The sequence below is a fragment of the Clupea harengus genome, chromosome 2 (genome assembly GCF_900700415.2).
Source record: "Clupea harengus chromosome 2, Ch_v2.0.2, whole genome shotgun sequence".
Lineage (NCBI taxonomy): Eukaryota > Metazoa > Chordata > Actinopteri > Clupeiformes > Clupeidae > Clupea > Clupea harengus.
In genome coordinates this window covers 26,451,164-26,467,352 of record NC_045153.1, presented here as the reverse complement: position 1 = coordinate 26,467,352, position 16,189 = coordinate 26,451,164, and the positions used below count along the sequence as shown (strand labels likewise).

The following is a 16,189-nucleotide window of genomic DNA, read 5'->3' as shown; positions in this document are numbered from 1 at the left end:
GGGGGGGGGGCTGCGCATGGGTCAAGGTCTAATTGCATCGGCTGTCAGGCGAAACTAAATATTGACCTGGCCAGCAGAACTTCCTGCTAAGCAACACAGATTGCTTTTGTCCTTTCGGGTGTCTTATGCCTGGCAAATCAGTACAGTTCACATCATGATGATGGGAGGACAGTCTGGTAACCACAGCAGTTTAAAACGTTATCCAATGAAAGCCTCTCAATATTGTAAGGATTGGGAATGATAGATTTGTGTGAATGATATAGTGACAAAAACAGTCACTCATTATTTGCCATCATATCAGACATGCTGAGTAACTCGTGAAGATCAGGGGAGATTTAACACATTATGTAGGAGGGGGGGCACTATACAGGAAGGAACAAAGCATGATCCCTTGGTTTCCTTTCGCTCTCAAAAATGAAGCTAATCCAAACACAATATGCCTCACGTGACTCTCCCCCCCACCACTCCCTTTACGCTCCCTTCTGATCAGCCGGGCCCTTGCTGGCTTGGGCCTCTCTCTCTCTCTCTCTCTCTCTCTACGGCTCCTTTCCTCCCTTTCTCCCTCTCCCTAGCTAATCAGGGCCGGATCAGGGCTGGACCTGCCCCGGAGTCTGGTGCTGTCTGGGTCTCCCTCTCTCTCCTCCCAATGCCCATGCTTTGAGACTGAGGAATCCCAAGTATGCGCCCTGCCTTGTGAAAAGTCATTAGAGTTGATCCCCTCTCCCCAGTTCAACAGGTCCCATGCAGTCTGTGCACAGGCTCATGCCCACTGGCGTGGATCCGTTAAGAATCATGCTCACTAAATCACACCAGAGCCAATAACTACATACATGGGCTTGGGAGAGGAGAGGAGAGGAGAGGAGAGGAGAGGAGTTAGGCAGGGAGATTTATTCACTTACGTCATGCCTCTCTCCCACTGCTGAAAGCCTTCTCCTTGAGCGTCACAGTTGGAGTAACAGAGTGAGGATTGGAGATGTCAAATTGTGAATCACAAAAAACAAATCGTAGGCTGTCTGTGTTATGAATTTGGAATTTAGCCTCCAGTCCACTTTAACTAACGCAACGTCTTACGTAGGGTAAACACTCTTCACACACAAGTTTTGAAAACATTCCAAATTCCAATTTCACACAAGGGTTTCGCCAGAAAGATGCAATAAATAGAGTACAAACAGAACATTGTTCTTGCAAGAGCCACAGAGCTGTTCTGCTATTATTGTGTAGTTGTGTTGAAGCCTGCAGTACCGACAGGGCTACATGCACAGGTGCTGATTGGGGCATATATTCACTTCATTATGACTCACAGAAAGCAAACTCACTTTTTTCCCCCCATGGGAAACCTCCCCAACTCCCAAAACCCCCCCAGGAATCCGGCACATTCTCCAACCCCACAGAACTTGTCTCACAGCGACTGGGAGATTAAAAATGCCAATCGAGCTTTTGGCTCCCCTCCTGCCCCATCCCAAGCCAGCAGATCCAGCAGCACTCAGCACTGAGCACTCATCGCACCTCCCTCTCAAAACGGCCCAGCATCGATCCAGTCCGCCCAGGGACAGTCTGTGCTGTGGGGGGGCAGGATGAGGAGAACGCTGGAGCAGTTCTAGAAACAGCAGCACGGGCTTCACTGAGAGCAGAGCCAGGGCTAGGCAGAGGTTATGTGGCTGGAGCTTAAAGGGACGCTGGCTGGTAGATGACACACTCATCAAAGCAGATTAACCTATTCGTCTAGACTTCTGACTCCAGCATTACCCTGCCTGTCTGCAGCTCTCAAAGCACACCGCTTTTTTTTGTAATCAGCAACACACAAAACCTTTTTGAAAAATAATTAACATCACCATCACATTAAAACGAGAGGGAAAGTAATCAATAAAACATTGAAATCCTGTCCGGTTGAAGCCTGAAAACTGCTTTAATTGTGTTGAGAACAGAGTTTGATTCTGCCACTGCTCTTTACTAACAACAGGCGATTTGGGGAAGGTAGGTCTTAATTACTTCAACAGGGGGAGGGAGAACAGATGACTGGAGATGAAAGTGACTGAGTGTGGGGGCTCTCCCATTAAGCCCAAGGGCTACTTGTCTGGGCGAGCCATTAGAGGAAAGATTTTGAGTCTGTCTCTCACACACACACACACACACACACACGAACACTTTTATTGTGCTGACAAATTGAACCCATTTCACACTGTGGCAAGCTGGCTATTCTGTTTAGACCTCTAAAGGGAAAAATACATTGCTTTTATGGACATTTTTATAGAGCTGGAGGAGCACACCTGCCCACAAAACCCCTTAATGAAAACGTTTTCCCCTCAGGCCAGTGGATTTTCCTGTGAGAAACTTCCCTCTCACTCCTGCAGCCTCCCCCCCCCCCCCCCCCCTGCGCTGGCATATTCAGAGGCGCCGCCGCTCACTCAGATTCTAATCCCAGGAATTTAATCTGAGACGGCCATGTCATATGTGCAGATCAATGGTGAAACAAAACACGGACACGACTCCCAAACTCATCCAGCGTCACTGCTACGCCTGAAGGTGATCGGTACCTTTTGAGTATGTATGTGCGCATGCCTTGATAGGTGTGTGCGTGTGTGTGTTTATGAGTGTGTGTGTGTGTGTGTGTGTGTGTGTGCGCGGAGTGCACTTGTGGTTGGGTGGTGGGCAGGCCACAGTCATCCACCAATAATGCACATCCTCCTGGTGTTCCCCTTCTTCACTTCCTGCATCCTGCTGTGGACATGTGAGGGCCTGCCGCTAACAGAGTCACTGATGCGCACTGACACCCAGACTCACGGCCCCTCAGGCCGGCACGTCCTCCTCTGAGGTGGGAACAGGATGCTTAATCATGTCAGAGAAACACACCACTCATTGGGTTAGACCTGCCAGGGATCACAAGGGGCTTTCACAACAGAGGGCAGCCACACCCAGGACACGCAGTGAAAAGATGTACTCTAAATCATCTAATCATGACTCGAAAGCTCACCCAGCTTGACACACAGGTGATGGTGTGTATAACCTCATACCATTACTGAAGTCTGTCTCAATATAGAGGTATTTATCAAGCTTTCCTGATTAGATTAGTCAAATGGAAATCTCAAAGGATGTGACTCACACACTACAGTGTGCAAGAGCCCAGTTGAGTCTAGCTTCCCCGCTGCAAATACAATGGATCTGCGTTTGGAACATCTTCATCTGATTATCTTGTTGCATAGGGATGATGACATCCCCAGTCGTAAACAACACGCAGCAACACCAGATGTTGAACCAGCTCCTCCAGTGTAACAATGACAAAGGTTCGGCTGGAATGACACCAAAACCTCCCTACCAGCCATCTGAGGGAGCACTAAAGGTCACTAAAGGTCACGCTCTCACTGGCGGAGCGCCGCAGACCACACCATACAGAGAGCCGTCAGACAATATTTGGCGTCGGCCAGGACTTTTCAAACAGCAGTTGCTCAAAGCGCGGAGGGAGGTGTGAGGCCCGACGTTCCGGCACGGCTCCTAAATCATCCTCTATTTGGATGAGAGTGCACCAGTCAGAGCCCTCGGCAGGAACAGCAGACAGCCAGCCTCTGGTTAAACAAACCTCACTGCAGGCACGCACCTCTCACAGACAAGCCCTGGCTAGACGCCTGATCTGTCCCACATGCACTCTGTTGGGGCCGCAGTTTGTAAACAGTCACACTTGGGCATCCACTCGAATCCTTTCAGTTTCATTTGACATTCAGCCTGCAATCGTGTAGAAGTTTTGAAATACAGAGAGATGTGCTTGCTTATGCTTTTTCCAGGTCCTTTTTATACCAGGGTTCAACTTTTACACTGTTTCGAAGACTCTAGTCATAATGGGAAGATACGTAGGATTGAAATGAACAGAAGCCTCCAATTCAAACAACTATATTCCTTATTTCTTTGTCCAAATCTCCTTGCAAGAAAGGGCACCTCCCCAAAACCAATACAGGACCTCACCTCAAACCAAAAGCTATGAACAAGCATTGGACGATTTCATTTTCTGCCTCTTAGTATTCCACTGGACGTTGAAGTATCAAAGGCAGAAGCAGTTTTAACATGCCGCGGAGGGAAAGGGAAACATTTTCCAGACCAGTGCCTAGCACTTGCGAACAGGAAAACACACAATCTGCCCAGCCTCTTTAGAACTCTGCCACTTTGTTATGGTAACCTCCCCTGTGTTTCATAACAGTCGGGTCCTATCGGAGAGAGCCGTCACAGTGGGCGGTTTTCTCATACACAGTCCCGTTCTGCGGCAGTGGGCCCAGCTCAGGGAGAGAGAGAGACGGAGAGCTGTGCTCTATCTTATTCTCAGGGAGTCCACTGGAAAAATGACATGAGAGGCAGGAAGCAGTGGGCACTTCCTGTTTTGGTACGGGTGACTTTTAGAGCAGGGCCTATTGGGGAGGGTGATCTATTTACAAGCCAAAGAAGGCTCTAATATTGTGACACTGCAGTATTTACCCTCAACCCAAGAAGAAAAATGAACCAGAACATAACCTCCAGCTTAATTATTTATTCTGATGGTTCCTAGACAAAAATCTGAACCCCTCATTTGACAAATGAGACTGAACTAAATCCCTGTTTATTATAAGCCTGCATTGAGCAGAATTACATAACTGATCGTGACCCGAGCCTAGACTGCCTGGGAAAACTGTGAGAACCTAGCACTGTGAAATCTGTACCGTCCCAGGGACTGATAGCCTGGGAGTTCTCATTCTGAGGTCTCATTCACCACTCTCCACTTTTTAGATTTGAAACTGCACGGATGAAACAATGGTCAGTTTGGCCTTGATATAAACATTCCACTTGGCTGAGGAAGCTGTAGTCAGAGGCTGAAGAATGCAACTCAGAGAGATTTTGGATGAGTCCTACATCCTCACACGTTTGGACAAGCTCATCTAACTCATTTCATCCACCACAATGAGGAATCCTGCAGCCAGTCCCCCGGAGATGAGTTGGATTGGATTAAAACCTCAACAGCAGAGACTCCTGCCCAGTTCTGCACAGACATTATTTATGGCTAGTCTTCTGGGTGTGTTACACATAGTGGGTTTAATACCTCACAGCATTCATTCACAATGACTCCATAAATCTTCTGTGTTTGGAGAAAATATCTGTCGGCCTGGATTTTTGTCATTCTTTTAGAATGTATTTTATATATTTTTTCTATCATCTTTGGATTCAGATTATGTTTTATAGATTTCAGACACAAACATGGTAATCTCCACTCCTCTTTTTAGCGCCCATATAATTATCCAGAATGACTTTCTGAGTATCTGTGCTTTCAGACAAGCAGGAAAACAACATGCAATTGGCCATATAATGTTTGTGTATTTCCACATTCATCCACTTCAATCAGATAATGAGCATAATTGTCCTGGTAAACATCAAGAGGAAGGAAGCTAAGCAAGGTTGGCTGTGGCCCCACACCGCACCGAATCAACAGCCACTGGACACACAGGAGAGATGGGGTGAGCATGGCTGGACACACAGCACAGGAGAGATGGGGTGAGCATGGCTGGACACACAGGAGAGATGGGGTGAGCATGGCTGGACACACAGCACAGGAGAGATGGGGTGAGCATGGCTGGACACACAGGAGAGATGGGGTGAGCATGGCTGGACAGGGAGCTACTTGTAGCTGGCATCTGAGGCACATTAGGCATCTGAGTGCTTGAACCCAGTCCCCCCCCCCCACACACACACACACACACACACACACACACACACACACACACACACATAGAAAGGAGTGGGCCGCTTAGATGGGCACTTGCTCTGTGGACTCATGAATTATTAAGCCCATCTGATAACCCTTCAGCAGGGAATTTCTCTCGCCCAGGGGCCATCGTCTACTCAACATCTCCCCTCAGTCTCCAACTCCCACAGGAGGCACTGATGACTTTACAACACTCATTTTAGCAGCCAGGGCCAAACCATATTCTTTTGTCCTCCTGTAAAGTCATTACTCTGGTGTTGGGATCCTGCTGATTCTCACTTGTACGGGTTGAGAGACTGAGGGAGGTGTAGGTTTCCCGCTTGGCTCTGCAGCGGTGCTGCCAAGAACACGTGTGGCCAACTGCTTAGTGCCCCAACTAGTTTGGAAGCCCTCTAATCTCCTGCTTACAGCACAGTAACCAACTCAACACCATCCAGGGGGAAGAGTAGAGGATACTGGTGCAGCACGTAACACATAGGCTTATGATGACAAAGTGCATATTACTGTAAGAACAATGTATTGCTGTGGTTACTGTTGTGATGTTTTAATTTCAAGAGGATCCTTAAATAAGCATATGTATGATCCTGAATATTTGGATCCAAAAGACACCCAACACTAAAGACAATTACGATCCTCCAAGAGTCTGAATTCTCAATGTAATCAGGTTACTCTGCCAACAAAGCTGTCTCTGTCCTTGGCTCCATCTTTAGGTCCCTCTCAGCCAGGAGAGGTCAGTCCAGTCATCACGTGTCTATTTGCGGTGTCGATCACGGGTGGCAGGAGGGTGCCAGGGCAGGTGCTGGGAGGAGGGAGAGGGGGCACTGGACAGCTTCAGTAAGTAGATGATGAAGGCGGGCGGGCCTGTATGAAGGAGAACAGGTCCCGGTCTGTGTCGCTGACCTTACTGCAAATGTCAGGAGTCTTCTCATCCTCCACGGACGCAGCCGAGTTTGCTGGTGAACTGAATGTCAAATCATCTTTGAACAGGTTCATGCCTTTATGACAGCCACATAGGAATCATTTGGCTGATACAGGAGGGGCATTACTCACTCCGCAGTTACAGATGGCAGGGTCAATATCCTGTATCAGAGAACAGCCAGGCATGCTGGCTATGCATTGACCTCTGGCGAAGAGGTAACTGAATGAGCAATGACAGCACACTGAGAGAGAGGAAATACTATTGTCTTATTGTCGATGTCATTTTAAGTCATTGGCCAAATGCAAAGGTGAACTTAAGAGGTCATAAAGGATGCAATGAGTGACAGACTAGAGAGAAGGAGAGATATTCCATATTCTACCATTGTGGGTGTCTTTTGTACTGTCTCACTGCTAGACATACTACTGGCTGACTGATTACTCTATCGACATGTGCAACACACACACACACACACACACACACACACACACACACACACACACACACACACACACACACACACACACACACACACACACACACACACACACACACACACACACAGACAGAGTCAGTGTAACTTTCAGTTTGTCTTCTTTACAGGACTTTGTGCTTTTGTGTTTGTAGATTGGTTCTGAGATTCAATTTTAGCTTGAGGACTGTGTTACAATGTCATTTGTAGTGCTACAGATGTAAAGTTGTAAAAAGCAGGACAAGTATCTTCTTAACACACACAATACCAAGCAGTAATCACACCAACACCTGTACTGTTCTGCCAATTCTGGACAATGAAGCAATCAGTCATAATGCTGTTCGATCCCACACTGTTCTGAACACAAACATGATGTGAGCTGCATCTGAGACTATTAGACTAGTCCGAGTGGCTGGACATGACAGCTGACCACTGATCAGTCAGATGATCTAGTCCCTCAGTACAGTAAGAGGATCAAAACAATTGTGGTGGCATCAGTCAGTTTGGCTAAACAATGGCAGGCTTCAATCAGCCCCAGGGCCGAGGAGATTATTGATCCAGTGCAGTTAGCTGTGGAGCAACAGGGCATGGGATTGATCACAATTACACAACTGTCCCCGGCTGATCATTTCCGAATGCTCAACTGATAATAATAATAATAATAATGCAACAGCTGGTCAGAGGCCGATATTCGTACTGACCATAGCCTTTCTTATTCAAAGACCAGGTTTGTAAGGAACCCTCATGAAAAAGAAGCATTTCCTTTAATCCAATTTTGATGAGACCGAAAGAATGCAACATGCTGTTTTGTTTCAAGGAAGAAACAGTGGTGCAAACAGCACAACAAATTCAAAGCTGGTGACGGTCATTAGAGGACTTTAGGCAGGAAAGACTTTGAGCCGGGACAAACAGAGAGACATCCATGTTGTGAGCCCTGGGCCTTTCCACCTCTGCAGCCCTCCACACAGAGAACAACCAGGCTGTGCCCACTGCCCCACGCCGAGTGCTAAGGCCCCAGAGATTCGGCCTCTGGTCAGTGACAGCCATCTTTACTTGGTCTTTCGGTGGAAATAGGGACGATATGGTTATGAAGGCCATAACTGAGTGCAGACAACAGCAAACACTCATCTGCCTAATGCAATACACCTAAACGCAGTGACATCCTGTCAATAAACGTTCTGAGTTTTGAAAATGACATATTGTAACAACAGCCAAACCAGACCTTCGTGAGATCTGATGTCGGTCTCTCCACGGCAAGCTTTTGGCCACAGCAAGTAAACAATACATTTGTGTTTCTATGCTGGTTGAAATACAATCGAGCTCCACTCGGAGGGATTCATGACAATCTCCTCTTTATGTTCCTGAATGGGATCCTTCTTTCCCTCCGGCCATATTTACATGTATCATGGGGGCATTCATTACTAACTGTGTGGTGGTCTTGGTCACACTAACATTCCTGTCCCACTTGAGGGTTTCACCAGTGTCCCTTACAGATGGTCTAGTCAATGTTTTGTTGCCCATGACATGGGGCATGATGCAAGGCTAGTGTTACTTTTCACTGTAATCATTTGGGTACAACCCACCATACACTACACCACATCACTGACTTTTATCGAGGTAAAGTACATATAGTAGGTTTAGTAAATTAACCATCAAGCCCTAATTAATCTATGGTTTCATGTTGTCAACAGAGTGATATAGTAATGTATTGAATGCACACATTAATAACTTTGGATGATTACTTCAACGTTCTCTAAACTTTGTCTGGCAACCTTATTTGCACAGCTCTCAGTTAATATCGGGGATAACAGCAACCGCATACCAAAGAGCAGAGTAAACATTTAGTGTTACATGGAGACTGAACCCACAGCAGGATATCTGTGCTCAGTGTTGTGTTGTCAAGTTCAGAACAATTCTGATAAGTATGTATTATAGGGTAAGGGATAATTATACTAACCTACTTTCAAAATCCTTAACCATACCTCAACCATCAGATAATACGAATCATTTTTTTTTTTTTACATGACTGAGAGATGATCAGAAATCAACAAAATTACATGTGAGCTTAATATCATGAGATCAGATTAATACCATGAGTGTTCTGGGTAAAATGTGATGAGATGTACCCATTAGATGGTGTCTAACTTTTTACACAGGTACACCAGCGGGCAGAAACACACGATTACTGCACTGCACCGGCAGACCTGGTGGTTTGTTTAACTTAATGACACATGGGGCAGCTGACCAATACTGTGCAATTCTGTAGGCCAGTCAGCAACAACAAAACAAAACGTTCGAAGAGAAACCATCCACATTCAAGTAACATTGTAAAGTGGAGAATGTACTTACAACAAATACTGACGTCCTGACTACCTCGGAGACGCTTTGGCGGAGTTCTGCCGCCGTTCCCAGTTTACTTAGTCCCCGTGTAAATTTCCTTGTTTCCGCATGTATTGGAAGAGCCATGGTCGAGCAGACACAGTCATTAATTCGCGTAGGAAAAACTAAATTGTTCGTGAAAAGTGAGAGGAGTTTTCAGACACATCCACCGGCTTCCTCTCTTCCGTTCCAACTAGCATACTAGCGCGCACCTTGAGTTTGTAATTTTATCATGCCGTTTCAGACTCAGAGCCAACCCTTTCAATTTCATAATGCAGTCAGTTTGCAGAAGAAACAGCTAGGCATCCCTCCGGTATGGCCTTTCTCTGACACTTTGATGTCACAACAAGTCATGGTCGCCTCCAAGTGCTGTCACCGGCTCAGTATGAAATCCGCGTCGGCATACACGCTGCGCCAGGCACAGAGCATAATCTGCGTGCCTCGTTCCCTAAACAGGTCGGCGCAGCTCCCTCCCCCCACTACAGAGGACTGCCCACGACTTCGGCACTGCCCGTGGACTCTGTTGTTAAGTCATCTAAACATACGGTGGTGTGGAGGTCTACTTTTTCTATGAACAGCCTATTACTTCATTTTGTGTAGGAAGTGTAGACGACCAAGCTAAAGTAGAGCCTTGCTACCTCACGATGAATGTTGATAAGGGCCAACCTGTCATATCCCTATGCAGGTAATGCTGTTTATAGATGTATGGGTCTGTGTATAAGTGTGGGGCATCTTTCAGATATCCGACAGCTTCCAGCAGAGTGAGTGAGGATGACAAAGCTCATTACTTTGGTGCCTTCCTTGTTACTTTAGCAGTACAGAAACCCTCCTGTAGTAAACAAGGCCAGCTGTTTAAACGTCTCAAACATTTACTAGATCTTGTTAAGCTATTAACTGACCAAAACCCACTTTGGAGATTTAAGTTGAACTAAATTTGTCAAACCCCGAGGATATGCAGTGCGCTAAGTGCACACACTTCTCATATAAAATCGAAAGGGTCTGGCCACTGTTAGGTCCTGATACACATTAACACATACAGTTGTATTGGTAATATTTCCCCCTTTTAAGAGTATTAAGAAAGCTACCTAAACGGAGTTGGATTCTGTTACATTTCTTGAGTAATAGTGCCCTCTACAGGACTAAATTAAAATAACATCTCAAAAATATTCTCTTTCAGTCTTGGAATTTGTTTACATAATAACAACACAGATAAGGTTCAGATGAGTTTTTATTGCTTTCATCTCCAAAAGGCTCTCTTAACCTGAGGAAGCAGGGCTTCCCCGCCACAAAATGGACATCCACATGAACACGTCATTCTGAACCTGGTCTTACTCATCTCATCCATGGCATTTTCACAGGAGAAAGACTAAAACACGTAAGAGGCAGTTTTGTATATGTGGGGTTTCGTAGTTTATATCAAACTAAAACTTCGTGTTTTCTATACATTTTAAAGCTTCAATTCTCTCAGGGGGTTTAATATAAATGTTATTTTTAATATCTTAAAGGTAATGCCTTAGGTGTCAAACTTTTACAAACTTTCTGGTTGACCTCTGGCAACTATACACAATTAGTTAGATCAGTGTAGGAGTTAAAACCTTTTAAATATAGAGTTAAAATGGCAGCCGTGATGAACTAAATATAAATTAAAAACAAATGAAAAGTTCCTGAACTGATCAGAAATGGAAACGGATTTTAGGAAATATTACATTTTCCCTAACAATAAGTTTGTTAATGGTACTGTTACATATTAGTTTTCAACTCTTTTGTGGACATTTGTTGCCCTATAAAGAGTCATCATTTTAAGATGCCTACAGCATGATCGTGTCAAAAATTCTCTTTACAACAGAAATTTACGGAGTCTGTGTCCTCCCACATTTTAAAAATGAATTACAAAGACCACACGGCAAAACAGTTTGGCACTCAAGCTGTTGGACTTCAAAGCAGCTATCGTTATTTAACATTAACAACAGACCATTAAAAAGTTGTGTGGTGTAGCAGTGACATCTAGCTACCTATGAAAAATAGTCCTAAAAATGACAAAACTCTTATTGACAGGTTTTCCATTGTAAAACAACCAATGAGAGAAATGCAAAAACCAGACTGAGAGAAACTGGCATAGACCATTAAAAAGAGTAGAAAATGAGATCCTATAAAAGAGGCTTGAAGGTCCATAAAAATGCAGGAAAAACAACGCAGCGTCTGATGCAGTCTAAACCAGCGGACATGTCACCATTTTCAAAAAGCACCAAGAGTTTGCATGGAACGACTGTAAGAATGTGTCACAGCTTATGTGTGTTTTGTTTGTGTTTGTGTTTGTGTGTTTGTGTGTGTGCGCGTGTCTGTGTGTATTTCAGAGATAGAGTATGTAAGAGTGTCTTCTACTGGTTTTTATGTATTAACAAAAAGTAAATGGATATGAACAAGAGTCTTATTCAAGGAACTGAAGTGTAGTGGAAGCTTAAAAGAAGTTGGAGGAGCCTCAGGAGTTGGACCCATGTGGATAAGGATAAAAGCAGGAGAAGAGGGATGCACAAGAGGAGGTCACGGGGAACACAGAGGAGGGCGATCCATTTGGCTCTTTGGGTCAATGAGCCTGAGCTTCTTCCCGGCTTGACACTGCGCCCCGCCCACTAGTGGCACTTTGGATCACCTCAATCCACCTGAGGGAAGGAACAAGAAAAGACAAGGATCTGTCTGCTGTTTACACAACACATCTGCAGGCAACAAGTACTCAGGAACATCTAGTCATCAGCGTCTAGTACTCTCCTTTTCACACCACCATCCATCCATCCATCCATCCATTCATTCATTCATCTCACAGCTTCCACACCAGCATCAGTCTATGGGCATGACTACCATGATGACTTGTCTAAGTGAGCATTATCCCATGAAAGCCACAGGCACTTAATGAACAAGTTTCACCTGTGTCCACGATCCTCCACTATTACTGGACTACAGCACCAGGCACAGTCATGCACCGTGAAGGGAAACAAAGTGGAGAGTTGAGTGTACCTCTCAAAACTGTATTCACTCTCTGATCTGAAGTAGTACACGTGGGACTTGAAGTGCAGTTTGAAGACGTAGTCTTTATGGATGTTTTCTGACTCGGTAGGTATAGTGACGGAGTAGCCAAGGAGGGGGAGACTGGCCAGTGGGTAGTCATCCTGCGGAGGGGAGAACAGAGAGCCTTCAGCAGCCACCACAGGCTAATAATACCACTGAAAAACATACTTGGGAGAACTAGTGAGGCCCGGCACAAATCCCATGCATCGCAAGCCATTCTGAAATTCCACAGGAGGCTGTGAATGTCTTAGTTGAATGGGGACTAGTGTAAACACTGTTGGAGCGGCTCTCACCTGATGGGTTTTGTAGAAGAACAGGCTGAAGTTTGTGAACACCACCCAGAGCTTCTGCCAGCCATTGCTGTTCTTGAACTTCCTCAACAGATTTCCAGACAACTGATTCTACAAGAAACATGGTTGACTTCAGTTGTTGGTTAAACAGCACATTTAAACAGATAGTATATTAGATATAGAGAACCAGAATAACATCAACAGAAGCTTAATTTCGTATTCAGTTAAATTTCGATCAATTTTGATAAATTAGCAATATTTCCGTGTTACAGCAGCAGACTGCCCTCTCCCATCTTGAACGAAGCAAATACTAATTTGGAATATTGGAATGGAAAATTTGGTGCCATCTAGTGGAGAAAACTACAGGCGCACTTCCCCTAAAAATGACTGCTAGGTCAGCTTAAGCATACCCATTCAAGGGAGCAACAAAAAGCAAATGGACCCAGCTATTAAATGCTTTCATCTAATATGGACCATTTCACATGCATGTCTTGATATCATTTAAACAGCGTGTACATTTTGAAGTAGGTCATTGGGGACTGAGTTGCAGAGATCAGCTCTGATCAGCTGTGATAACCACCAATGACCCTAAGAAGCTTGCAGTGGTGCGGTGCAGCAAGTCTAATCCTTTCCAGGCCTGGCTCTTTTACCTCCAGACTCCTGCAGGTATCACTAAAGGAGAGGCTGTGCAGCCTGTACCAGCAGATTAGAGAGAGGGGCACGGGTGCCTGGCTCTGGCCCCTGCTGGACCCACTCACAGAGGAGGCCTCAGAGTCACTGACTGGACTAGGGTCCTCTACCACAGAGGACAGAGAGAGAGAGGGAGAGGGACAGACAGCGAAGGAGAGAGAGACAGAGCCCAAGAGAGAGCAGAGAATGTCAGAGAGAAACAAGAGAGAAGACAGGAAGACAGAAACAGAGAGACGAACAGATGGGAAACACAAAGACAGAGAGGGAAAGAAAGGAATAAGAGGAAGGACTGAGTAGACATGTCCACATGCATGGAGGAGACAGTGGAGCCCAGGCACTGTGGGCCTGCAGGGACAGCCGAGGGAGGCTCTGGAGCAGGAGGAGAGAAGACAGAGATAGCCCCACCTAAGAGGAAGAGGCTGGGTGAGGCCAGTATCCCAACAGTCACGCTTATTGTGTTTAGACATCTCTTTAGAGTGTGTGCTGTCATGGCGTATGGTTGAAGGAAAAAGCAAATTGTAGAATTAAAACTGAGCAGCACCTGAGTGGATTACAATAGAAACGTAAAAGGTGCTATCTGCGTTTCTGGCGAAATGTTTACACCCCTCCCTTCTTTGCTCCCGAGGCAATGTTGATTGGCTGGAATTTGTTGTGGCTGGGTCTGAGCCACAATGTTTGTTTCCCATTTATAGAGCCAGGAGTTAATACAAACACTGGAGTTTTTTGTGGCTGGGAGATTTAGTTTTTCAACACATAAGGACATCTAGAGGACTGTGGCGCTGGATTTGGCAAAAAGCATATTGGATTACATTCGCAGACTGCACCTTTATGAAGGTATGCCTGGAAATATTCAGACTTAAGCACCACACAGATTACAGAGAGCTCAAGAATGAGCCTGAGGAAAAAGCCAAGTTCTGTTCCACACTAGGGTACAGACCAGGGTGAAGGAGTGGACGTGACTGTCTGGGATACTGCTCTCACAGGAGAGAAACTGAACAAGGTTAACATAGATATACACCACACAAAGGCAAGAAGGGAGAGAAGAGAGGTGAAGGGAGGAGACGGTAGGTGCTGGGGCTGGTACCTCCACAGCCATGCTATAGTCCACCATGGACACGCTGGTGTTCCTATGCCAGCACACGTGCACCATGGTGTTACCACGGTGAGGCGCCTGGCGCTCCAGAGACGACCGCGAGGCACTCAGGTCGTCCTCAGACTCCGGCTCCAGGGCGGAGTCCTCAAGAAATTCTGGGAAATTCAAGACGCTGTTATTGTCAGACAAAATAACTAGGAACAGATGGGTGGATGTGAATCACGGCACCATGACACAATGAGGACTCATTTTCAAGGGAAGATGAGAGCAAACTTGCTGGGCAGGTTCTAGGCCAATGGCTGAATGACAAAAAAAAACAAAGCCTGTAGCACTAATCACTGGATAGGTCAAGGAACAACTGAGTGTCATTTGGCATGCCCAGGCAGATCCATGAACTGGTACACACAATCAGAGAGAACTTTACCTCTGGGTGGACAAAACGAAGAACTTTCTATTTTTTTGTTTTTAATTCAATGACTTCCAAAAGCATGCTGAACACCGTAAAGGGCACAGAGAAGAGTGCAGAGAGCACACAGAATGCTCAGATTATTCTCCCCACCCCCGGAGACTGCTATAGGACGGGGCCTTGTTCTTCAGTGAGGGCCAAAGGGGACTGGACACTACTTACTGTGATCGTTCATGCTGCTGGCCATCAGCTCGGACGTCAGCCCGTTGGACGTCTCCGCCTGCTCAGCTGCCGTCTTTATGTCCTCCATCCACTTTTCCATTTCCGACAACGAACTGAGCATGGCAAGAGAGTGAGTGCAGAGAGTGGATATTAAACCATAAGCTTTCAGCTGGCAGACAAAACATAGGATGTTCTCGTCCCTAGTCCTGCCATCTATTCAAGCAGCCCAGTGTGTGAAATATTTTTAATTAATTCAGGATGCAGTACAAAATGGCTTTGTGGAAATGAGCAGGATGGGGACGAGACTTGGATTGCCTTTATCAGACATAGAGTCTTTTTTTCTCCCCTAGACCCCTGGGTTTGCCCCTTATACATATTTCATGCAGTTATTTCTATGAGCATCTGTGCATCATAAATTATGAAAGTGCCTCTGGAGTCCCACAAAGATGCCATTGTAGAGCCTATAGCTATGAGGAGATCTACGCTCCGTGTTCCTGAAAGCACTGCCACCGCAGCCTGTTCTGGGCTCGACCTCTACACAGCGACGCGTGCGCGGGCGGGTTGCTTTACCTTGCTGCTACCACCACTGACTGGCGCTGGGCAACCAGGGTGAAGGCGTGAGGCACACCCCACTCATCCTCACTCCCTCTTATCTGGAAAGAGCCAGGGAGAGAGGACATCAGTAAAGGTCTTCAGGGAAGGACAAGTAGAGAGAGCACATGATACACAACACATCTGGCAAAAAAATCATATTTCTAAAAAATTTAATAATGGCTAATATTTGAGAGAAAGAGATAGATTTGTGGAGAAGTCAAGAATAATGAGTTCTACTTACAGTCATGCCACGTAGTGGCAGTTGACCATGTACTTTAAACTGATTCGTAGCCGTCATCCCTCGACTGGTATATAAAAGAACATCATTAAACTGTGAAAAAGAACAAG

General features: G+C 45.8%; 2 protein-coding genes across 8 annotated transcripts in view; both read right to left on the bottom strand.

The window, feature by feature from the left end:
* Positions 1–10,613, bottom strand: part of zmp:0000001200 (dedicator of cytokinesis protein 9) — a 78,849-nt gene extending 68,236 nt beyond the window's left edge. For all 4 annotated transcript variants that reach the window (XM_031558909.1, XM_031558982.1, XM_031558966.1 and 1 more), the window contains exon 1: positions 9,454–10,613. In XM_031558909.1, coding sequence (XP_031414769.1) covers positions 9,454–9,570 — 117 coding nt within the window. In that variant the 5' untranslated portion in view covers positions 9,571–10,613. The remainder of the gene's footprint in view (positions 1–9,453) is intronic.
* Positions 10,614–10,693: 80 nt separating this feature from the next.
* LOC105908039 (FERM, ARHGEF and pleckstrin domain-containing protein 1) overlaps positions 10,694–16,189 on the bottom strand; it is a 46,333-nt gene continuing 40,837 nt past the window's right edge. For 3 of the 4 annotated variants that reach the window (XM_012836494.3, XM_031559004.2, XM_031559009.2), the window contains 7 exons: positions 16,083–16,172; positions 15,818–15,900; positions 15,248–15,360; positions 14,611–14,774; positions 12,840–12,947; positions 12,496–12,647; positions 10,694–12,143 (listed from right to left, as the gene is read on the bottom strand). In XM_012836494.3, coding sequence (XP_012691948.1) covers positions 12,068–12,143; positions 12,496–12,647; positions 12,840–12,947; positions 14,611–14,774; positions 15,248–15,360; positions 15,818–15,900; positions 16,083–16,172 — 786 coding nt within the window. In that variant the 3' untranslated portion in view covers positions 10,694–12,067. Of the gene's footprint in view, positions 12,144–12,495; positions 12,648–12,839; positions 12,948–13,486; positions 13,633–14,610; positions 14,775–15,247; positions 15,361–15,817; positions 15,901–16,082; positions 16,173–16,189 lie in introns of all 4 variants that reach the window. The other variant, XM_012836495.3, reaches the window with a different exon arrangement.